The following is a 25043-nucleotide window of genomic DNA, read 5'->3' as shown; positions in this document are numbered from 1 at the left end:
ATCTATTGAAAATAAACACCCTCATATTTACCTTCAAGGAAACACAAACCCAGGGTTCGTGGCTACACAACACTGAATGATACTGGGTGCTAGTGAAGATCTAAGGTGTTAGTATTTTTACTAGGATTGTTACTATTTTGGGTATTGCTTTGTTCTCAAGGTTGCATGGGTTTTGATTCTTCTGTTCCAACTCTATTTCTTCTGTAAGCCTAGTTCTAGCTTTTGACTTTTCCAGAAATTAATATACCAGGTTATTGTAAAAAAAAAAATACCTGCACTGCCCAATTATTTCTTCAGAATGTGTTCTTGGAAATGAAATTACAGGATCGAAGGGCATAAACATTTTTAAGGGTTTTGTTTTTTAGAGAAATACGTATTTCCAACTGCCCTCTGAAAAGGCTACACCACTGTGGTAGTTACTAGTCAAGCAGTTCATGCTCTCCACTTTCTACACACACAGAAGGACCACCTTCTCGACACACAGAAGGACCACACTTTCTGGCCTGTCATGGCTGGGTGAAGCCATTTGTCTAGTTCCAGTCAATGACTTGTGAAAGAAGTGACTTGTGTCATTTCTAAGCTGGAGCATTTAATTGTTAGTGCAAGACTTTCTAGGGTGGCACTGTCCAACAGAACTTTCTGTGATGATAAAAATGTTCTGTATCTGCATTGTCCAATATGGTAGCCACTAACCACACATAGCTACTGAGTACCTGAAATGTGCCTAAAGTGGCTGAGAAAATGAATTTTAAAAAATTTTAAATATTAATTAATTTAAACAGCCATACATAGCTAGTGGCTACTGTAGTGGACAGTGCAGCTCTAGAGGTTTTTTTACCTTCCACACAACGATGGCAGTATTCCATATAGTGGATGTCCTAGCAGCTTAGGTCCTAACGTGCGAATGACATGGAACACAGCCCTAGTGGACATGTAGCTTGAATAATAAGCCTTGGTTTAAGGCACTGAGGTTTTTGAGGGTCTATGTTACCATAGCAAAACTTATCTTAACCTGAATGATACACCAATTGCAACTTCTACGTAGTGTATGAGAGTATATTAATCTATACTGTTGCTCATACTAACATACAGAAATTTTTCAAAGAATTTTCAGTAGTCATGACTTTTTTTAAAAAAATGGTTTCTACCTCTGGTGTCCTTCTTAAGCCCAACATTAAGGAAATATTTACCAACAATTTTTTCTGCTACTTTTCTTTTTTTAATCTTTGATCTACAGGGATTAGAGTGTGAGGATAGAAAACAACTTTCTCTAAAATGACCAGACACCATCATTTACTGACTCAACTACCTCTTTCTCACTAATACAAAAATGTCACCTTTATCATATAACAAATTTTATATATTTGGGAACTATCTCTTGACTCATGTTAAAATTTTCTGCCTAGTTTGGCATGAGTATCATGGCTTTAATTACTATAGCTTTATAATACTTAACATCTGGTCAGGAAAATTCCTACTAACACTCTTTCACAGAATTTTCCTGGCTGTGTTTGAACATGTATCCTCAAGGATAAATTTTACATTCTCTTTGAAATGTTCTACAATAACATAGATCATATTGGGATATTATAGAATTTATAGATTTTCTCATTCATTAATTTCTCCTTTCTTTTAGGGCTTCATTTTTTTTCCTGATTTCAGTTGAATACTCAATTTCATAAAGGTTAAATAATGAAAATGTTTTCCTTTGAGTACTTTTGACCATATCAAATAGGTTTTGATTTGTTCTTACATTCTCATTATTTTCTAAATAGCGTGTAACTGGAATTTCACTTCTTTTGGCCAAGAACTATATACAATTATATTAAATTCCTGAATTTTTGTTTCCAACCGTACTACCAATTTCTATATTTATAGCACTGAGGATAATGAATGTTAACCTTTAGTCTATTTCTACTTTTTGTAATCTGAGATTTTCTTTTGTAACTTAACTAGTGTATGGTCAATTTTGATAAATATTCTAATGCATAGAGATTGAACTTATTATTTACTCAGATCTTTTACATCTTAGTTTTGTCTATTAGATCTATTAAGGATTGAGAAAATTATGCTAAAAAAATCTTATTTTTATTCTTTTTGACAATTTCTCCTTTTATTTGCTGAAGTTTCAACCTTGTACCAGTAATTTAGCCTAAGGGTTCATGCCAGTTCTATCTTTATTAATGATTACAGACATTATTATAAAGTCAATCTATTTATCTTGGCTTTTCCCTTCAATTCAACTTGTAGACTTTAACTAGAAATTAAGATGTACATAAGTTCGAAACAGTATCATTAGCCTTCCCTCTACCTTATATTTATATAAAGAGGTAAATTTAAATATTATTTATTAAATAATATGTTGAAAGCAGAGGCTTTCTCTTTAAGGCTTTTGCTTTTTTGTTTTTGTTTCTCAACAAGAACATATCTTAGATTCCCTACAGTCTCTTCAGCAAGTGGTATTGGGGAAGCTGTACAGCTGCACCCTGTCACACCCACTCACCATTCACAAATATAAACTCAAAATGACTTAAAGACTTAAACATAAGACAGGACACCATAAAACTCCTAGAAGAGATCATAGGCAAGACATTCTATGACATAAATCGCACCAATGTTTTCTTAGGTCAGTCTCCCAAGGCAACAGAAATAAAAACAAAAATAAATTGGGACCGGGGCTCCTCTGGTGGCGCAGTGGTTGAGAGTCCGCCTGCCGATGCAGGGGACACAGGTCCGTGCCCTGGTCCAGGAAGATCCCACATGCCACAGGGCGGCTGGGCCCATGAGCCATGGCCGCTGAGCCTGCGCGTCCGGAGCCTGTGCTCCACAACGGGAGAGGCCACAACAGTGAGAGGCCTGCGTACCGCAAAAAATAATAATAAAAAAATAATAATAATAAATAAATGGGACCTAATCAAACTTACAAGCTTTTGTACAGCAAAGGAAACCATAAAACAAAGACAACCTACAGAATGGGAGAAAATATTTGCAAACAATGTGAATGACAAGGGATTAGTTTCCAAAATATACAAACAGCTCATACAACTCAACAACAATAAAACAAACAACTCAATAGAAAAATGGGCAGAAGACCTAAATAGACATTACTCCAAAGAAGAAATACAGATGGCCGATACATGAAAATATGCTCAACATCAGTAATTATTAGAGAAATGCAAATCAAAACTGCAATGAGGGGCTTCCCTGGTGGCGCAGTGGTTGAGAATCTGCCTGCGAACGCAGGGGACGCGGGTTCGAGCCCTTGTCTGGGAAGATCCCACATGCCGTGGAGCAATTTGGCCCGTGAGCCACAACCGCTGAGCCTGCGCGTCTGGAGCCTGTGCTCCGCAACGGGAGAGGCCGCGATAGTGAGAGGCCCGCGCACCGCGATGAAGAGTGGCCCCCGCCCGCAGCAACTAGAGAAAGACCTCACACAGAAACGAAGACCCAACACAGCCAAAATAAAAATAAATAAAAATTAAAAAAAAAAAAACAACTGCAATGAGGTACCACCTCATGCTGGTCAGAATGGCCATCATTAAAAAGTGTACAAATAAATGCTGGAAAGGGTGTGGAGAAAATGGAATCCTCCTACACTGTTGGTGGGAATGTAAGTTAGTGCAGCCACTGTGGAAAACAGTATGGTGGTTCCTCAGAAAACTAAAAATAGAATTACTATTAGGATCCAGTAATCCCACTTCTGGGCATATATCCAGACAAAACTATAATTCAAAAAGATACATGCACCCCTATGTTCACAGCAGCACTATTCACAATAGCCAAGACATGGAAACAACCTAAATGTCCATCAACAGATGAATGGATAAAGAAGATGTGGTACATATATACAATGGAATACTACTCAGTCATGAAAAAGAATGAAATAATGTCATTTGCAGCAACATGGATGCAACTAGAGATTATCATACTAAGTGAAGTAAGTCAGAAAGAGAAAGACAAATATCATATGATATCACTTATATGTGGAATCTAAAATGAGACAAATGAACCTATCTATGAAACAGAATCATGGACATAGAGAACAGGCTGGTGGTTGCCAAGGGGGAGGGGCCTGGGGGAGGGATGGAGTGGGAGGTTGGGGTTAGCAGATGTAATCTTTTATATAGAGGATGGATAAACAACAAGGTCCTCCTGTATAGCACAGGGAACTATATTCAATATCCTATGATAAACCATAATGGAAAACAATATTCAAAGAAGGTATAAAAAAAAAAAAGAAAGAACATATCTTAAATTCCCTGAGAAGAGAATGGTCAGTATTCACAATAAAGAGAGAAGAATGAGGTGCGGTGGGCCAAGGGGCAAAAAGCAGAAGATACGCCTTAAGTGGCACTTTTCTTTCCTACTCCCACTCCAGTTTCTTCTAGCAGTTTCCCAAATCCTGTCACTATGCTGATGCTAAATGAATTCCTTTACAAAACCTTATAAAAATTTTGTTTTCTATTCCCAGATCTTTTACCACTTAAAAATCCCAATCCAGGTTAGAAATAGCTCCCCACATCTTCAATTAAAATATATACTAATGAGAAACCAATAATTTATATTGTGTGTGTGGCAAGAAAGGGGGCTAGAGGCTGAGTAGAAGAGAGACATAAAAGAAGGGATTTTTTTTTATTGTATACTTTTTATTCATAGTTTTTGATTTTTGAAGAATGTGAACTTATTACCTTTTTAACTATGTAAAAATTAGAAATTTAAATACTGTATAAAAGCAATTTTAAAAATTAGAATTCTTGGTACTTCCCTGGTGGCGCAGTGGTTAGGAATCCACCTGCCAACGCAGGGGACATGGGTTCGAACACTGCTCCAGGAAGATCCCACATGCCGCAGAGCAACAGAGCCCCTGCACCACAACTACTGAAGCCCCCGCACCTAGAGCCTGTGCTCTGCAACAAGAGAAGCCATCGCAATGAGAAGCCTGCACACCGCAACGAAGAGTAGCCCCTGCTCGCCGCAACTAGAGAAAGCCCACATGCAGCAACAAAGACCCAACACAGCCAAAAATAAAAATAAATAAACAAATTTACTTAAAAAAAATTAGAATTCTACTTACCGGTCATATTTTCATCCAGTGGTAGAGAGACTCCTACATCACAGATTTTAATTGTTTCAAAATCACCTTTAATAACAACATTTGAAGACTTTATATCTCCATGAAGCAGTTTCTTGTCTTGGTGCAAATACTAAAATAGTGGAAAATTTAACACGTCTGAGCAAAAAATACAAACTAATTAAAAAAATATGATAACTCTCAAACAAAAATAAGAACTTGAATGCCCGTCCTAACCTACAGGCTTATATCTGTCCATCATTTCAAATTATTTAAAGCTAGAGAAGGGACCATCCCAAGCTGTCTTGGTCTGCTACACTGACCAGAAATCTGAAAGATTCTTTGGAAACTGATGTCTATTTATAGATAAGCTAACTTTTAATTTTCAAACCACCTCACATACTTTTACATCAAAGATGCTACTGCAGATTTCAAAATATACTACAATTTACTTGAGGCTAGTAATTTTTAGAAATAATTTTGTAATCTTCACAATGACACAGGGTTTCCTCAAACAAATTGTTGAGATAATGCTACAAATAATTCACAAGCAGAAGATGAAGGAGTAATGTAATCTAAGACTATATTTTGTTTTACACATTAACTCTTTCTTAGAATTGACAAGCGATGATATTCATCCATAATCAAAAATGTCCTGCAAAACTGTTATTTTTTCATTCATCAGCATTTGGGCATCTACTGTGAGCTGGGCCTGAAACTGATGCAGAAACAATTCTTGGTATTTAACTTGGAACACTTACTGTGCTTAATTGAAATGTTGCTGACCATAAATTGAATATGCTCAAATATATTTATAATGTAATTTATTAATTCCATTATACACATTTAAAATAATTATTTATTAAATAATTCAAATTAATTTAGTTCATCCTACCTATTTAAAATCAGTTTTTCTATACACATATTAAAATATATATTTAGAGATATTGCCTTTTTCCAGTTTCACATTTCATGAAACAACTTTATTTGAATTCTTAACATGCAACTCTGACATCAGTATCATTACATAATCTGTTTTCTGAGTCATCCAACAATTTTCTGGAGCCATAATTACTTAAGTTATTTAGGATACAGAATTCTTTTTATCTCTTACTTATTTCTTACAGTATGTCTACTCAAAGGCACAATAATTTGTTTGCATAACATTGAGAGCACTTTTTTCACTTGACCTATAGATGTATATTCACCATGTCCAAAACTTAGTATCCCACAAAAAAATCTTTGAAAGGCTTGTTTATAGCAACAGAGGGTTAGAGTACACCCCCAGGAATAATGACTAAATTTGTTTTAAATATATTAGTCCATTTAACTAAATCTAACACGCAATCTCTATAAGCAAAACTTCCTAACTTGGGTTATTTAAGGCTATGTGAAGGTGTGAAGGCCTCTAACAATACTTTGCTGATCAAAATAAATAAACAGTACACTCTTCAGTGTGAGAGATTCTATAAAGACTTTAACTTAAAGCAACTCCCTCTTTGGGAAAAAAATTCCACCTTGTAATTAGGTATATTAGTATCTGTTCATCGACAGATGAATGGATAAAGAAGATGTGTGTATACACACACACACACACACACACACACACACACACACACCCCACACACACATACACACTGGAATATTACTCAGCCATTAAAAAGAATGAAATAATGCCATTTGTAGCAACATGGATGGACCTAGAGATTATCATACTAGGTAAGTCAGAAAGAGAAAGACAAATACCATATGATTATCACTTATATGTGGAATCTAAAATATTACACAAATGAACTTATTTACAAAGTAGACACAGACTCACAAATATAGACAGCAGACTTGTGGTTGCCAAGGGGGAGGCTGGGTAGGGGAGGGAAGGATTGGGAGTTTGGGATTAGCAGATGCAAACTATTATATATAGGATGGATAAATAACAAGGTTCTACTGTATAGCACAGGGAACTATATTCAATATCCTATGATAAACCATAATGAAAAAGAATATATAAGTATAACTGAGTCACTTTGATGTACAGCAGAAATTAAACACAACATTTTAAATAATAAATAAATAAAGTATTTAGTTTCTTCAGGTCCCACAAAAGTAATTTTTTTTTTTTTTTTCTGGTACGCGGGCCTCTCACTGTTGTGGCCTCTCCCGTTGCGGAGCACAGGCTCTGGATGCGCAGGCTCAGCGGCCATGGCTCACGGGCCCAGCCGCTCCGCGGCATGTGGGATCTTCCCGGACCGGGGCACGAACCCGCGTCCCCTGCATCGGCAGGCGGACTCTCAACCACTGCGCCACCAGGGAAGCCCTCACAAAAGTAATTTAAAATATAATAGCATGGGATTCCCCTGGTCATCCAGTGGTGAAGAATCCGCCTTACAGTGCAGGGGACGCAGGTTCACTCCCTGGTCAGGGAACTAAGATCTCACATGCTGCGGGGCAACTAGGTCAGCATGCCACAACTACTGAGCTCACACCTCGACTAGAAAGCCCGCATGCCACAACCTACAGAGCCCACGTGCCCTGGAGCCCACATGCCACAACTAGAGAAGAGAAAACCCACATGCCACAACTAGAGAGAAGGCCACCCACTGCAATGAAAGATCCCGCATGCCTCAACAAAGATCTCGTGTGCCACAACTAAGACCTGACGCAGCCAAAAATAAATAGATAACAAATAAATCTTTAAAAAAAAAAATATATATATATATATATATAATAGCATAGTTACCTTTAACCCTCTTGCCATATTCAAAGCAACTTTTAAAATTATGGCTGCTGGAAAAGGATCTCGGCTATCTCTATTTCGTTCTTCTATTAAGTCATTCAGAGACTTTTCACCTCCGTATTCCATAGCAAGACATAGACTACCATCGCTAGCTTTAGTGAAGGCACGGTAACCTTAAAGAAAACACGACATTTTGTTACTGGAATAGGGAAGAACAACAGTATTTAAGTTTTTTACAGTAATGTGACTGAATACAGATCTGGATTAACACTGTCAGATATAAAATGAAATAGCTGTTATTTACAAAACTCATTCAGTAGATCTAATTTAAAATGCCTTCAGTGTGTGCCAATAGTATCACAAATTGAGATATTTTTTAATACTCAATGCCTTCCTAAATATAATGGTTTCACCAGCCCTACTTACATTAAAAATTAAAATAAGGAAATTATGTAAATGAATATATTACATTCCTGAATTCTCCATAGTACCAGCACCATAAATGACTATATGTACTCCCATGAAGTTTAAAATATATACTTAAGCATCTAAAAACATATACTAATTTTTTTTTGTTTTTTTCGCCAAGCCGCACGGCTTGCAGGATTTTAGTTCCCCGACCAGGGATTGAACCGGTGCCCCCTGCAGTGGAAGCACAGGGTCCTAACCACTGGACCACCAGGGAATTCCCACTAATTTTTATTTTAGAATGTTCACATTAATTTGATTCTTGCCAAACTCCATCACTACCCTCTTCATTTTTATTAGTGAAACCAGTTAAGATATTATATAAACCATTTCTGGATAAACAGAATACTATACCAGATACTGTTACCAAATAAATCTAAACTTACCTATAATGTTTGGATGATTAAGGCTTTTCAAAATCTTAGCTTCATCAGTTAGTCTCTTTTGATACATACTCTGATAATCATCATTACATCTAGGATTAATCTTTTTCACAGCCCAAGGAGAATGAGACAAACCTCTTGGAGATCTTAAAAAATAATTAATCAAAAATGTACAGAAAGATTAATAACCATAATACATTTCAAATGACTAATAAGAACTTCCAAATTTTGAAAAGGACTTAATAATGATTTGTTGTTTTTTTAAAAGAATAGTTAAAATATTTTAGACTATCAACACTTCTGTTATACATCCTCTTTAATTGGGTACTTATATCTGATAAATCTATTGATTACAAGAGAAGTCTGATATCTATTACTGGAAGGGAAGGGTTAAAAAGAGAAAACTAAAAGGAAAAAGATGAAATGTTATAAATTTTAAACTTCAAAATTACTATAGTATTTTCTAATTTTTTCATTCAAGCATGTCAAACTACCAACTACGCAAAAAGCATTTAACTATATGTACCAAATATGCGCTACAGAATGTTAAAGTAATAAACACTAATATCTAAGAAACAATCTAAAGAAGATATACATTTGGCTCATATATAACCATGCAAAGAATAACAGACTGTTCTTCACCAACAAATACTGTGCCTCTAACAGACTTAGCAATTCATCTTATATACCTCTCACCGTATACATGTGTTTAGGGAGATAATAATAAACATAAAAATAAGAAAAAATGTAAATTTCTATTTTCTAGAAAGATTCAGCTGTTTTAAGAATGTTTAAGGTATAAATGTTTCGAGGCCTAAATAAACAAACAGGTAAAACAAAGTCAGGGAAAGTTTGTTCACCTGGTAAGGTAGGCGTTTATGAGTATGGCAAATTACAAAGGACAAAGTGTATGCAGCATATGGGCACAAAAGCTAGTCAAAGAGCCTCAAAAGTTAAAGATTAAAAGTTCAACCATAAGAAGGTAAAACAACAGATTGAACCAAGAGCCCATTTAGCTCTGTACTACCTCATGAGCACAGCTCTATGATTGCAGGACCTCTGTTTAAAATCAAAAAACATGTATTCAAAGGATCACTAGATTTCTTAATTCATATATATCTATCATGCATAAGTTTATCTAAATTATTCTTAAACCTCCAGTTTTAGATAACAATAGCATTTAGGGATACCTCTTCCATCTCATTTTAATATGAAAAATATATTTTTCAAGTTTCAAGGGGTACCCCACCCATAGCTCTCGATTATTTAGAATTCAGTGAGCAAGTCCATCTTCACCTTTTCCATAACATATCCTAACCTACAGAATGACAAGAATGTATTTACAAAATCTGAATAAAACTTTGCCAAGTTAAAAGTTGGTTCACTAAAATACTAATAAAACAGGCAAATTTCTGTTGAGACCTCACAAGGAAAAAAACAAAAGGAGACACAAATAATATTGCAAACAAAAATGGGGACATATTCAGCAGAGATTAAAAAATATATAAGTGAATAAATACTAAAACTTTTAAGGCCAATATATTTAAAAGACAAAATGGACAAATTTGTTTAAAAACTCTAAGAAAACTGATAAAAGAAGAAATGTAATCAAGAGTTTAAAATTTTCCCTCAAGAAACACAAAACCTAGATAATTTAATAGGTGAGTTTACTAAATTTTAAAGGAACACATTATTCAATCCCATACAAACTGTTCCAGGGAATAGAATGAAAAAGGACTATGAGTCTAATATAACCTTAATAAAAAAATCAAACAGGGACAAGGAAAATCACAAGGAAAAAGGAAAGGAAAAGGAAAAATCACAAGCTAATTTTACTTATATCAGAGATGCAAATATTCTAAACAAATAGTAAAATCAATCTATCCATTTATTAAAAAATAATAATACATCAAAACTATGTTGGGTTTTATCTAGCAATGCAAATTTGACAGTAAAAAATGTAGACTTCTGAATCGAAATGATAGCCTGAACATACACATATAATTTTGATCCCTCTCAGGCACCTCGAAAATAAAAACAAATGAATACTTTAAGACATACACCGACTGACAAGGATGGAAATAATGAAGAGGAGACAACAGCAACAAAGTCTGGGAAGCTTGAAAAGCAGTTGAAAGTAACTGACTTAACAGGCCCAATGAACTTCTTGGAAGTTGTTTTAAAAGCAGGTGCATTCCTAGATACGATCCTCGATTCTGTATCAGCAGGCAGCTGCCCATCCTCTATCCCCCAGCTTCTGAAGATGGAAGACTGGCTTTGAAAGAGGAAAAAGCAGAGGGTCTTTAGCCTAAGGTTGACTGACATAGTTGAGAACCTGTGAACCATACAGGAACAGAGTAATTCACGACCAAATGCACCCTAAATGCTCAGTGAGTTTTCACACGTGTATATACCTGTGTTATCAACATCCAGATCAAGATATACAACATGTCTAGCATCCCCACAAGACTAAGGATGCCATCTTAAACAGGAAAACTTTCAGATAATTAATTAAAAACAAGATAGACAAAAATGAAAAACTCAATGGAAGTATCAGAAGATGAAGTTGGGGAAATCTCCCAGAAAATAGAACAAAAAGAGAAAGAAAACAGAAAAACAGACCCAAAAAATAAATAAAATAAAGGTAGATTAGCGATTAGTCCAGTAAATCCAACATCCATAATAGGAGTTCCAAGACAGAGAACAGAAAAACAGGGGTGATGGGACTTCCCTAGTGGTGCAGTGGTTAAGAATCCGCCTGCCGGTGCAGGGGATGAGAGTTCGAGCCCTGGTCTGGGAAGATCCCACATGCTGTGGAGCAACTGAGCCCATGGCCACAACTATTGAGCCTGCGCTTTAGAGCCTGTGAGCCACAACTACTGAGCCTGCGCTCTAGAGCCTGCGTACCACATACTGAGCCCACGTGCCACAACTACTGAAGCCCGCGTACCTAGAGCCCATGCTCCACAACGAGAAGCCAACGCAATGAGAGGCCCCCGCTCGCCGCAACTAGAGAAAGCCTGCACGCAGCAATGAAGACCCAATGCAGCCATTAATTAATTAATTAACTAAAAAAAAAGGGTAAAATGATCAGCAAAGTAATTTTAAAAAATAATTTCTCAAAAATTTAAGAACAGGAATTTTCAGTTTCCAAGAGGCTCACACCCATGCACATCATTGTGAAATTACAGTGGGAGGAACAGATAACATAGAACAGATACATAAAAAGAATCAGTAGTCAGAAGGGCTTCAGAATTCTCAACAGCAACAATGTCCTCAAAATTCTGGAGGAAAAGTACTTCTGAATGAGAATTATAACCCAGAAAAACAAAAAAGGCCATTCAAGTATGAGGGTAAAATGAGAATGTTTTTAGAAATGCAAATTCTTAAAAATGTATCTTCTGTGCATCTTTTCATGGGGCGCTACGAAATGTCCTCAACCAAAATGAGATGTAAACCAAGAAATACTAAGACATGAGATACAGAAAAACAGAGGATCCAGTTCACCAGAGAAGCAAAGGAAATCTCTAGGCTACCGGTAAAGGAAAATCCCAAGCTAACAGGGCCACCCTGAAGACTGGGAGGCTCAGGCAGGAACTGCTGTTTTCAATCAGTCACCTGAAACTTCCTAATTAAGTCACATACAGTATAACTTTGTTAACAACAGACTTCACTTTTTAAAAATATTTTTTAAAAGGGAGAAAAATGAGACTAGCCATGAACCTCTGAGAAATTTTTTCTTTCAAAATAACTTTGACAAGTTTTAGACATTAAAAAATGAAAGTTCACAAAACTTATAGCATACAAACACACAAAGGGGGTGTTTAAACTGCAAAAATGCTTCAAGAATACCCACTTATATATAACTGCTATGCTATTCTCAATTCATTAGCTTTTTATTACAGTATTTCTATTCGGAAACAATAAAAACCTAGAGAAGCTAATGACCTGCTGGGTTGGACTAGTCAGGTTGATTCCGAGAACACATTAAGCAATACATAATGGCTTAATTGTTTGCCACTTAATAAACATGTACAGAGTAATGAATAAAACAACTTTTAATAAAATGTGCTTGTTGTCATGTGTAATATTATTAGCTATTAGCCCCTATTCTATTTCATTTTTCTTTTAATACGATTTTCCTACTTTAAAATCACATATTTGTCCTTCTTACTTAAATGATGACATAAGAAATAAAAAAACTTTTACTTCTTTAGAAGAGAATATCTTGAGAAGGCAACTCTCCAGATAGAAGGGATTAATAATCACTGATATCCCCCAACACTGGTAACACACAGGAACCCCTCTCCTCTGTCCTCTTCCCTTCTTAAACAAGCCAAGGAAAAATTACAAGGTAAATTACTTCTCCTTTAATAATCCATCAGGAGGAAGCTAGGAGAAAAGTATACCAGGCAGAGCTCTGGCAAAGTTATGAACATACCCCAAATCTAAATATTTGAATTTTCATATTCCTTTTTGTCTCCAAGTACAGTGGAACTATGGTTCCATGTAAAAACACTCATCTGAAATCTTATACTCACCTTTTCATGAGGTAGACATTTACCCCAGTACCAAAGCCAAGCTTCTGCATAAACGGAGAGGCAGGAATATTTATGCATGGAGTTAAACACAATGCTAAACGTCAGAAAGAGAAATAAAAGATAAAATTAGTATTTGAAAAGACGTCTACAGATGCATCCTACCATTCTCAATATATTATTCTTAAAGAGTATTAACTGGCAAAGTCTTGGAAAGCAATTTGACACTATCTATCCTAATTTTAAATGGATACCCTTTGACCAAGTCTACTTTTAGAGCTCGATCTGACAGTAACACTAAAGCAGGGGTCAGTAAACGGTCTGTTTTTGTATGGCCCACAAGCTAAGAATCGATTTTTACATTTTAAAAGCCTTGTTAAAAAATAGATAAAGAAGGTCTCTTGGTCAAATCCTTAGATTTCATGACTCTCTTCCAACATGGCCCAAGACAACTCTCCAAACAGCACCATGGCAACGAAGTGTAGACACAGCTGCACCAAATTCACAGAAGATCAACTGAAAATCCTCATCAATGCTTTCAACCAAAAAACTTACCCAGGTTATGCTACCAAACGAAGACTTGCCTTTAATAACACTGAAGAGTCTAGAATACAGATTTGGTTTCAGAATCGAAGAGCTAGGAACTGATTCCAGAAAAGATCAGAACCTGAGTAGGACTTAGAATCAAGCCAAGACCAAGATCACCCTCAAAGAAGATTCAAAGTAGAAAAGACAGACAGTGTCATATCAGCTATACTCCTCTCAATTACACACTCTCATCAAGGCATTTATGGACAACCGTTATCGTGGGATTGATTCCAGAGAGCAACTTGCTAAAGAAACCAGGGTTCTAGAGTCAAGAGTTCAATTCTGGTTTCAAAATCGAAGATCTAGATTCCATGTCCAGAAAAAAAGAGAAATTGAGGAGGCCTTAGAACAAAGACAAAACCAGGGACAAGATCTCTGAGTTGAGAAAATTCAAAGTATAGAAAGTAACTACACAGAATGGCACCAATCTCACTAGTGACTGTCTTATTTTTCTGGAGCCAGACCAGGGGAAACAGAGAGACAGATTCAGTGTACTTGATTGTCATCAGTCTGGACTCCAAATCTCTCTCTCTTCCTGGGAACATACCCTTCTAAACACACCTCCAGCTTCTCCAGAAGCTGAGCCTTTCGGAGACAGTAAACAGGACTTCAGGAAGCAACAACAGATGTAAGGCACCACACAGCCCTACTGACTTAGCCTGGATCCAGAGTTCAGCAGATTTTGAGGACAATAAAATAAACTTTTTAATATCATTTTTCAGCCATCATAGTAATGACTGATTCAGGCAAAAATCATAAAAAAAAGAAGAATATAACAATAGGGTTCCTATGTGGCCCACAGAGCCTAAACTATTTACTATCATATATGCATGCATATACATGTGAATATCGGTATGTGCTTTTGTGGTTGCAAAAAGACAAAAAAGCCTAAGTATTCATCATTAGAGTCATAATTATAGTATATCTATATTACAGAGTATTATACAGTCATTAAAAAAGATGAGATAGAGGAGTCCTACTTTTGCTAATGAACAATTAACTGCTCCCAGAATTGCTATCTTGCCATGAACAACTAGAAAGTTTGACAAGATATAATGGTTTTCAGATACTTGACAACTGGCAGAGCAGGACTGTAAACTCTGAGAGAAGAGAAACAAATGAGGTGAGTCCTATCATTGACCTAACTTACTGCTTAAAGGTAGTTTCCAGGCTGCAGTGCAAAGAAACACAGCGGAGGCCTTGTCAAGTTGAGGAGATGGAGATTAGAGGTCAACAAGATTTAAGTAGCTATAATTTGTGGAACAGAGAACTAAAGAGGGAGCCAAAAAGTGGGAGAAAAAGCTCCAGAGATTTGAAAAGAGGTCTCTCTTTGAGCGTTTGGCTAAGTACTTACCTGCACATAGAATGGACAGAAACCCCCAAAGCTGAGGAAAGCACCAAACGCAAGCAATAGGTTAAACAATTACCAGAGATTATACAGGTCTAGGAATAGTTCAATTACCATCAGCCAGAGCATGGTAACTCTCACAGAGTATTGAGTGAAGTCCTCTAAAGAGTCACTCTTAGTGGTACAGCTACATTTTAGCCCATGGAAAAAGTTTAGAACAAAGCTTACAAGCAAGCCTCAAAAGAAACAAGCTAATGTGCAGGTGACCTAACTGGACCATAACAAAACCACACACCCTTCAAAGGAATAACAAAATCCAGCACTCAACAATATTAGATGTCCAGCAGCCATAAAATATTACCAGGCATGAAAGAAGCAAGAAACCATGGCCCATCTCAGGAGAAAAATAAACCAACAGAAACATACCACAAAATGGCAGTCATGTAGAATTAGCAGATAAGAACCTTAAGATATAATCTCCAAAATATGCTCAATAATGTAAAGGAAAATGTGAGCATAACAAGGAAAGAAAAAGATGTAAAAAAAAGATCCAAATGGAACTTCAAGGAATGAAAAATACAATGAATAAGAACACCACCTTAGAGAAGCAGAAGGAAAAGTAACTAAATTTTAAGACGAAGCAACAGAAACTACCAAAAATGAAGCACTGAGAAAAAGATTAGGAAAAAAATAAAGAAATCATCAGTGAGCTATGAGACAAGAGCAAAATAGTAGGTTTAAATCCAACCATACAGAATTACATTAAATGTGAATGGTCTGAACAGTGTTGTCCAATAGAACTTTCTGTCTTGATGAAAATGTTCTATATCTGTGTTGTCCAGGAAGGGAGCCACTAGTCACATGTGGTTACTGAGCACTTGAAATGTGGCTAGCAAAACTGAGGAACTAAATTTGTAATTTAATTTTATTTCATTTGAACCTAAATTTAAATTGCCACATGTCGCTAGTGCCTAAACATTCCAATTAAAGACAGAAGTTGTCAGAATGGATAAAAACAAAACAACACATAACTACATGCTGTCTATAATAAATTCACTTTAAATATAAAGATATAAATATGTTAAAAGTAAAAGGTTGGAAAACATATACCATCAAAACACTAAACAAAATAAACCTGGGTGGCTCTATTGATACCACATAAAGTGGACTATGAACAGGGTACAACAATTACCATCCTAAATGTATATGGTACCTAATAACAAGTTTCAAAATACGTAAAGCAACAACTGATAGGATTGAAAAAAAGACACATCCACAATTGTAGCTGGAGACACTCCTCTCTCAGTAATAGAATAAGTAAACAGAAAAATCAGTAAGGATACAGAAGATTTGAACAAAACAACATAAACAAGTCAACCGGCTTGACCTAACTGACACTTATGGAACACTGCACCCAACAACAGCAGAAAATATCTTTTCAAGTGCATGAAACATCCACCAAGATAGATAAACCTCTAGTCAGACTGATCAAGAAAGAAAGAAAGAAAATATAAAATACCAGTACCAGAAATGAAAAAAGCGATAGCACTACAAATCCTACCAACATTAGAAGGGTAATAAGAGTATATCACAAATAACTTTATGCCAGTAACTTTGACAACTTAGAACAGACAAACTCCTTGAAAAAACACTAACAGAGCTTACATAGGAAGAAATAGATAACCTGTATAGCCCTACATCTATTAACTGTGAAGTCACAGTTAAAATTTTTCTAATATTTTAAACTAAGAAAACTCCAGGCCCACATGGTTTTCCTTGTAAATTCTACCAGTTAAGAAATACTGTCATTTCTACAAATACTCTTCAAGAAGAAGAAGGAAACACTTCCCATCTTACTTTATGAATACAAAATACCCGGATACCAAAACTAGACAGACACTCCATACAGTCAATATCTCTCATGAACATAGAAAATATTAGCAAATCGAATCAAGCAATACATTATGGCCAATGTATTGGCTTTACCCCAGGAATGAAAGGTTGGTTTGAGATTTAAAAATTAACATAATTTACCACAAGAACAGTTTAAAAAGGAAAACTTTATCTTAACAGATACTGAAAAAGCACTTGACAAAGTTCAATACCCATTCATGATAATAACCAGGAATAAAAGGAAAATTCCTCAACCTGATTAAGGGCATCTTGGAAAAACCTACATCTAACATAAATACTTCATTAGGAACAAGGCAAGTATGTCTTCTCATACCTCTTTATTCAAATATATACTGGAGCCGGTGCCGTAAGGAAAGAAAAGAGAAATAAAGTAACACAGACGGGGAAAAAAAAGTAAAACTGTCTTTATTCATCTACATTACCAACTATGTACAATATTCTAAGCAATCTACAAAAAAGCTAATAGAATAAGTGAGCTTAGTATGGTTGCAGGACACAAAGTCAATATACAAAAATCTATATACTAAGAGCACAAAACATTTTCTCCTATGTTATCTTCTAGAAATTTTATAATTTTGGCCATTTTTGCATATTATGTGAGCTAAGGGTTGATTTGCATATGGATATCCAATTGTTTTTATTTATTGAAAAGATTACCCTTTGTCCATTGAATTGCCTTGGAAAATACCTTTCCGTGTGTGAGAGGTGGAAAGGTAAAGCAGTTCCTTAATGGTCCAAGTTAAGGTGGTTCTTCACCAGGGAGAACCTACAAATCTGTTAGAATGTCAATAAAATTAACTCATAGATGACCAAACTCTGGCCTATAAAAGAAGTCTTATTTCTTAAGATCAACATTATAAAGATGACTTATGCTAAAATTGTTCATGTGTGATAGATAATAATTAAAGGATCAAACTATAATAATACAAAGATATTTCTGATAACAATAACAAAGAAGAAAGGTTTATATCTTACCAGATTTCTTTTTTTCAGATAATCTGCTTGGTGTCTTGAAATTCTTGGTTTCTTCCATTGTAATAATCACTCAAGGTCCTATGATGAAAATAAAGAGAAAGTTACACTTTAGTTATAAAGAATACATCTTTCATTCATGAAGAAAAAAATTCCTGTAATACTATCACTCATTTACATAAAATTTGAGAACTGAAAAAGACCATGACAAATATTTAGTCTGATTTTATTTACAATTAGAAAACTGAAACCCAGAGAAGTACAATTACATACCCAAGGTCATGCTATTACTGATAGTGGGTTTTTTTGTTTTAGTTAAAAAATAATATATGCACACGGTTAAAAAAAAAAAAATCACCTAGTACCCTCCCACACTTCCTGGGGGTAGTTATTAACAGGTCTTTTATATCCTTTTAAGAGATTAGCTATGTAAGCAGCATTATTCACAATAGCCAGAAAGAGGAAACAGAAATAGCTATCAGATGATGAATGGATAAACAAAATGTGGCATACAATACACACAATAGAATATTATTCAACAGAGTACATAGTCTAATATGGAATATTATTCAGTCATAAAAAGGACTGTAGTACTAATATAAACTACAACATGAAAGAAACTTGAAAACATTATGCTAAGTGAAAGAAGCCAGACACAAGAGGCCACATATATGATTGCTTTTATACAAAATGTCCAGAAAAGGCAACTCCATAGGCAGAAGATAAATTAGTAGTTGCTATGGGCTGAGGGGAAGAGAGAATGTGGAGTGACTGCTAGTGGATGTGTGCTTTCTTTTTTGGGGTGACGAAAATGTTCTAAAATTAGGCAGTGGTTTAATATATTCAATTCTATTCCAAAAACCACTGAATTGTACACTTTCAAAGAGTGAATTTTATGATATGTGAATTGTATCTTAATAATTATTTTTAAATTGTTTTTGAAAATAAAGTGTACATACTGCATACACAAGCAAGTTAATCCAAGCTTTTCATTTCTTCTGTAACATATTTCTTTAAAAAATCCTTTTTATTAAAAAATTTAAATTCATTTTTCTTTTTAATAAAAGCTACATTCCATATTAGATTTACTATAAAGCAAACTGTTCCAAGCTGAAGATGTGTATTTGTAGGATATCAGCATGTATATGGTATTAAAGCCAAGAGACTGGATAAAATCACCTAGGAAGTACGTATAGATAGAAAACTGAGAGCTCTGAGGAATCTCAACTTGAGAAATGAAAAACAAACAAAGTAGCCTGAGAAGGGGCCAGAAAAGCAGGATGCAAATAAGCCCGGCAAGAATGATGTCCTGGAAATCTTACTGCCTTCTATGTCTCACTGCCTTGCCCGCTCAGCATAAGGCAGATTTGATATTGAGATAGACTGGGACCTCGGATCTTTTACCAGAGTGCTTGCACTTGCACCTGGGGCAATTATGACCAATAAGATACCAAAAGGCCACCAACCAACTGCCACTTCTAAGGTGCCAAGAGCAAAAGCAGGGTACTGTGCATGATCCCTGCACACAGCACCGCCAAGGGGGGTGGGCAGACCACCTAAGCCACGCCTCTTGCCCCACCCACCATCCGCCCCCAAGCTCACCCTATTTAAGGAACCAGCCCACCCTCCTCAGGGAGCAAGCAGGGGCACCTGTTACTTGTTTTTGCTCCCTCATGCTACAGCATGAGTCCCAATAAAGCCTTGTCTGAATTCCTTATCTGGCCTCTTATCAATTTCTATTGATAAAAGAGTTCAAGGACCCGAGTCGGTAACAATAGTTAGAAGCAGCACGAGTGTTAAAAATAAAACCTCCCTTCAATTAAAAACACCTAAGTTGGACTTCCCTGGTGGTGCAGTGGTTAAGAATCCGCCTGCCAATGCAGGGGACACAGGTTCGAGCCCCGGTCTGGGGAGATCCCACATGCCGCAGGGCAACTAAGCTCGTGAGCCACAACGACTGAGCCTGCGCTCTAGAGCCCGCGAGCCACAACTACTGAAACCTGTGCGCCTAGAGCCCGTGCTCTGCAACGAGAAGCCACCGCAATGAGAAGCCCGCGCACCGCAACAAAGAGTAGCCCCTGCTCGCTGCAACCAGAGAGAGCCTGCACGCAGGAATGAAGACCCAACGCAGCCAAAAATAAAATAATTTAAAAAAATTTTAAAAACCTAAGTTTAAACAGAAGCCTTTTAACATTTCATTACATTCTAGGACACTGTCCCAACCTACTTGCACCTAAATATATCCTATACATTCCACAGATGTCTGAGGCAACTTTTTTCACTACTACACAGTTTAGGCCTTACTCTACTGATAAGTGGCTTCCGGCCACTGGCCCTAACTCTGTTTCAGATTCTGTATATATTGTATGTACACATTATATATATATATATATAAACTGCTAAATTACCGTACTAATCTAAATCAAAAAGTTCTTAGGAAGCATAAAATTGTAAACATTTTAGATGATGATATGTTAGAAATGAGAGTAATATGACAGTTGGCAGAATTTCATAGTTTGTCGAATACCTAGGGTATTTTTAAAAAGTCAAGTACTGTTTGAGAAGCAATACTAAAAAGTGGACAACAAGCTAATCAACAGGTCTACTGGATCAGAAGTCAGTAACTTTTGGACCCTAGGACTAAACAAATACTGGATACTACTGGCAAAGCTAAAGTGTAGCTAGGCAGCAGAAAAAGGAGGGGGGAGGGAATAAAGAACGGGAGAAAAAGTAAAGATAACTGAGAAAAGAGAAACAAAATAGACGAAAAAAGTAGAATGAAAAAGAACGGGAAAGTTCTGATCGCATTATTTCTAAGGTCCTTTACACCTGACACCCTCAGTAGGATTCCCGGAGGTAAAGACGCCCACTGTTTATCCCCGGACCCAGGAGCTTACAGACGCAGGCTGTTAAAATCCTTCTTCCACCCGCTCCGGGGCTCACGGTATCCCTTTGTAAAACAATGACAGCTTGCTAGAGCAGGGCTTCCCATATCTGTCTAACCACCGCCTTCTCCTACGGAGCTTCCATACTAAGTACAACTGTTAAGCTCTGATTCGAGAAAAGGGCAATTTCTTTCTTGAAATCCCCACCTAACGATGCCGATGCGCACTCGGGTCGCTAAAATGATTCCTAAGATAATTCCCAGTTCAACGCCAAATTCCCAACGTCTTCCACCTGCCTTCCAGGCCCCCAGCTGTCAGGAAAGCAAACGCAGAGGCCTCGGCTCGGGGTGGGTCAACCCCCGGCCAGGCCCACGCGCGGAAAGGACCCGCAAAAGCTCCCCTTACCGGAGCCGCGCGGTGGGACGAGACGTCCAAGCCAAGGCTGTCTTGAAAATTGGTCCCGAGTGGCCCCCGAAAACGCGCCGCGACCGCCTGGACTTCCCACCTGCCAACACAAGCCCTCGGCAACTGTCGTTGCGATGGGAACCCGCCCGGCTTTCAAAAGCGCGCGCACCGCCCTTACGTCTGCCGAGAGCTACGGGGTGCCGTGAAGGACATACCAAGCCGTATTCGCCGTTATTTTTTTTTTGCTCTTTCCATTTTGCTTAGCGATCCCTTTTACTACCTAATTGGGATGATTTGAAGTCAAATTAAAGGAAGAGAAGCGCAGCAAAGGACAAACTGATTTTTACAGTCACTGTCAGCCCTTCAGAGGGACAACTTTAGTTAAAAAGAAGACATATGCCTGTACTTAGGCTGAACTTCTTCCCCAATTACGAACACTGCGCCCAGAATGTGTAATGGTTATTACATGCATTTTTTTTTTTTTGCGGTACGCAGGCCGCACTCTCACCGCAACGGGAGAGGCTCTCACTGTTGTGGCCTCTCCCGTTGCGGAGCACAGGCTCCGGACGCGCAGGCTCAGCGGCCATGGCTCACGGGCCCAGCCGCTCCGCGGCATGTGGGATCCTCCCGGACCGGGGCACGAACCCGTGTCCCCTGCATCAGCAGGCGGACTCTCAAGCACTGCGCCACCAAGGAAGCCTCTACATGCATTTTTTTAAAGAAGGTGTTGGGGGTAGGAGTTTATTAATTTATTTATTTATTTTTGCTGTGTTGGGTCTTCGTTTCTGTGCGAGGGCTTTCTCTAGTTGTGGCAAGCGGGGGCCACTCTTCATCGCGGTGCGCGGGCCTCTCACTATCGCGGCCTATCTTGTTGCGGAGCACAGGCTCCAGACGCGCAGGCTCAGTAGTTGTGACTCACGGGCCTAGTTGCTCCGCGGCATGTGGGATCCTCCCAGACCGGGGCTCGAACCCACGTCCCCTGCATTAGCAGGCAGATTCTCTTTTTTGTTGTTTTTGTTTTTGTTTTTTGTTTTTGCGGTACGCGGGCCTCTCACTGTTGTGGCCTCTCCCGTTGCGGAGCGCAGGCTCCAGACGCGCAGGCCCAGGGCCATGGCTCACGGGACCAGCCGCTCCGCGGCATGTGGGATCCTCCCGGACCGGGGCACGAACCCGTGTGCCCCGCATCGGCAGGCGGACCCTCAACCACTGCGCCACCAGGGAAGCCCAGCAGGCAGATTCTCCACCACTGCGCCACCAGGGAAGCCCTTACATGCATTTTTATTACAGATTTATTTGGCCTCTAAACACTGTACCTAAAAATTGATTAGCCTTGAGTAGTAATCATTTTTGGCTGAGACGAAAAATAGATATTCAGAAATTTTGCTAACTCTTATAATCACCACATTCATTTCACAACAAATATTTAGAGAGCACCTACTATATGCCAGGTGTGTATTGAATGCCCACTGTAAAGGATATACTGTAGTAGTCACTAAAAGAGACACACAAGACGATCAAGTCACAGAAACCCCTCCTGCTCAGGAGGATCTTAGAATCTATGCGGTGGGGGAATGGGGGAAGGGCGGGGAAGTACCCTAAGAAAGAAACACACATACAACACAACACAATACAAAACAGACTATGATGTAGGTTACTACGATCATAAACCACATTGTTATTTCAAATGAGGAAACTATGGTGGAGAGAGGTTAAGTAATTTGCCTAAAGTCACAGAGCTAAGGAATGGTTGAGCCAGGACTTGAACCCATGTTAAACTTGGACTTCCTCTTTAACAAATGTGTTCAAAACATCTTCCACCTTACACACACATACACACCCCTCCACCTCCAGGGCCTTCCCATTTTGGGCCACCCTCTCCTACGCAGAGATGGTCTCATTGCACCTTCCCTCTATTCCCATTCTCATTTTTTTTTTTTGCGGAGGCATAGTATAGACCTCATCGTCTTTTTTAAAAAAAAAATACCTATAATTTTTTATGCTTTTTATTAAGTTCTACATTTTTACAAGCCCTCTGTTTTCTATTCTTACGGCTAATGAAGTTCTGCCAGAGGCTTAGAGCTTCTTAATTAACCACTGCCTGTGCGAAGTTAACTCCAGGGAGATGAGGATATTGACACAGGTGTAAGATGAAGCCGAAAATATTCACAGGAATGAAGGCCCTTGGGTAAAGGCTTATAACCATGCAGTTCCCCATCTTGTAACTACAAAAGTACCTCCAGAGATTATCTGAAGAAGCATCTGAACTTCACAAGCTTAATGTTATTGCCTATGAAATGTAACCATTAATCTCAAAATCTTGCACACCAGTCAGTTGTCATGGGAAACAGCTTCCAACCTGAACGGGTTATTTCTCCCAGTGAGTAAACAGCCTGGATTTCTTGGCTTAGGCAAAAGAGACCCAAACTCTGTATTTGACTCTTGGCTGGTTATGCCCAAAGGAACATCTGCATCCTCACCTTTTTATGCCGTAAACTCCAACTTCTGCTCCATTCAGGGCCTCCCCTTTTGAGCCTAGTTTAAAGGAGAAAAAAAAAGGATTAACTTTTGTTTCCTCTTTTCTACTGCTGATACATTTCAATTCTCTTTGAGGCCATATGGATGCTGGTGATTGGCTAGAAGAATGGTGGGAACGTCTAGGGAAGAGGAAGAAAAAAGTGAAAATTTCAAAATTTCATCTTGTTACCTCTGTCTATCCAACAAGTCAACATGTCCCTAGGGTGTTGCTCTGGCATCCTGAAGCCACTGGGTCCACAGCTGAGGCCACCTGAGTGCCCGCCCCCCAACCATGGTGCTTCTCTTCTGGGTCCCAGTTTTAGTGAATGGCTCCTCCATCTATCCCCACATCCTGAGCCAGGAGCTTCCCTTTCCCTTAACCCATCCAAGTTCTGACAGCTCTTCCTTGTGCATCTCTTAAATCTCTTTCCTCCTCCCCATTCCACCTTCCTCCGCCTTGGACTATAAATTCTTATTTCTCTCCACTGATGACCCCAACAGCCTCCTAATTTGCGCCCCCTGAGTCCAGTCACTCCTTGCCTCCAGTTGATTTCCACATTGCTGCCTGGTTAATCTTCCTGAAATGTAGATCTGGAGATCCTTCAGGGTTCCTCATTAACTTCAGGGTGAAAAACAACTTCTCTTAGCATCTGGCTCTGAATGTCTCTAGCCTGGGTTGCTCCAGGTCTGAATCTAGTCTCCAGTTATACTAAGTTAAGGTAGTTCCCGGAACACGCATGTTTTCTCGTGTCTCCAGCACAAGCCCATGAATTCCTCTCTGCCAGGAAAGCCCTTCCCCTCTTCCTGGCTTGATCAATATCTCCTCATCCTTCAGCTCTTAGCTCAGGAGCTGCCTGTCCCAGGAAGCACTCTCTAATGCCCCCAGTCTACGTGATTCCTCCTCCAAGCTCTCAGAATGCCTTCCGACTTTCCCTGTCCCAGCACATAACCCAGTGCATTGGAATTTTCTCTCTACTTCTGTCTTCCCCCACTAGAGTGTCAGTTCTATATCCCGCCCCTGTCTGCCTAGGTGAGTGCTCAGAAATGTTTGGTGAATACATGAGTGAATGACAAGATGGATAAACATTGGTGCATATAGAATTTATCTGTCCTTCAGTGACACAGAATATGCCAGTTTGTCTGGAAGCTGGTCCTGTTACTGACCTGGGTTCTTGACCTTCCTTAATCAATAGAAATTGATAAGAGGCCAGACAGGAAATTCA

At 38.2% G+C, this 25043-nt stretch overlaps 1 protein-coding gene and 1 pseudogene across 2 annotated transcripts in view; one reads left to right on the top strand and one right to left on the bottom strand.

Moving 5' to 3' along the window:
* Positions 1-21468, bottom strand: part of PBK (PDZ binding kinase) — a 49900-nt gene extending 28432 nt beyond the window's left edge. Inside the window, exons 1-6 of one of the 2 annotated variants that reach the window (XM_089912774.1) lie at positions 21307-21468; positions 18020-18097; positions 13198-13291; positions 8660-8802; positions 7809-7978; positions 5075-5204 (exon numbers count right to left, since the gene is read on the bottom strand). In XM_089912774.1, the coding sequence (XP_089768900.1) occupies positions 5075-5204; positions 7809-7978; positions 8660-8802; positions 13198-13291; positions 18020-18077 (595 nt within the window). In that variant the 5' untranslated portion in view covers positions 18078-18097; positions 21307-21468. The remainder of the gene's footprint in view (positions 1-5074; positions 5205-7808; positions 7979-8659; positions 8803-13197; positions 13292-18019; positions 18098-21306) is intronic. The other variant, XM_022594828.2, reaches the window with a different exon arrangement.
* Positions 13258-14451, top strand: LOC111185302 (double homeobox protein A-like; annotated as a pseudogene).
* Positions 21469-25043: the final 3575 nt, after the last annotated feature.

The sequence above is a fragment of the Delphinapterus leucas genome, chromosome 6 (genome assembly GCF_059928025.1).
Source record: "Delphinapterus leucas isolate spDelLeu-1000000601 "Yukka" chromosome 6, BTC_Dleu_Yukka2, whole genome shotgun sequence".
NCBI lineage: Eukaryota > Metazoa > Chordata > Mammalia > Artiodactyla > Monodontidae > Delphinapterus > Delphinapterus leucas.
This window is presented reverse-complemented; position numbering and strand designations above follow the sequence as displayed.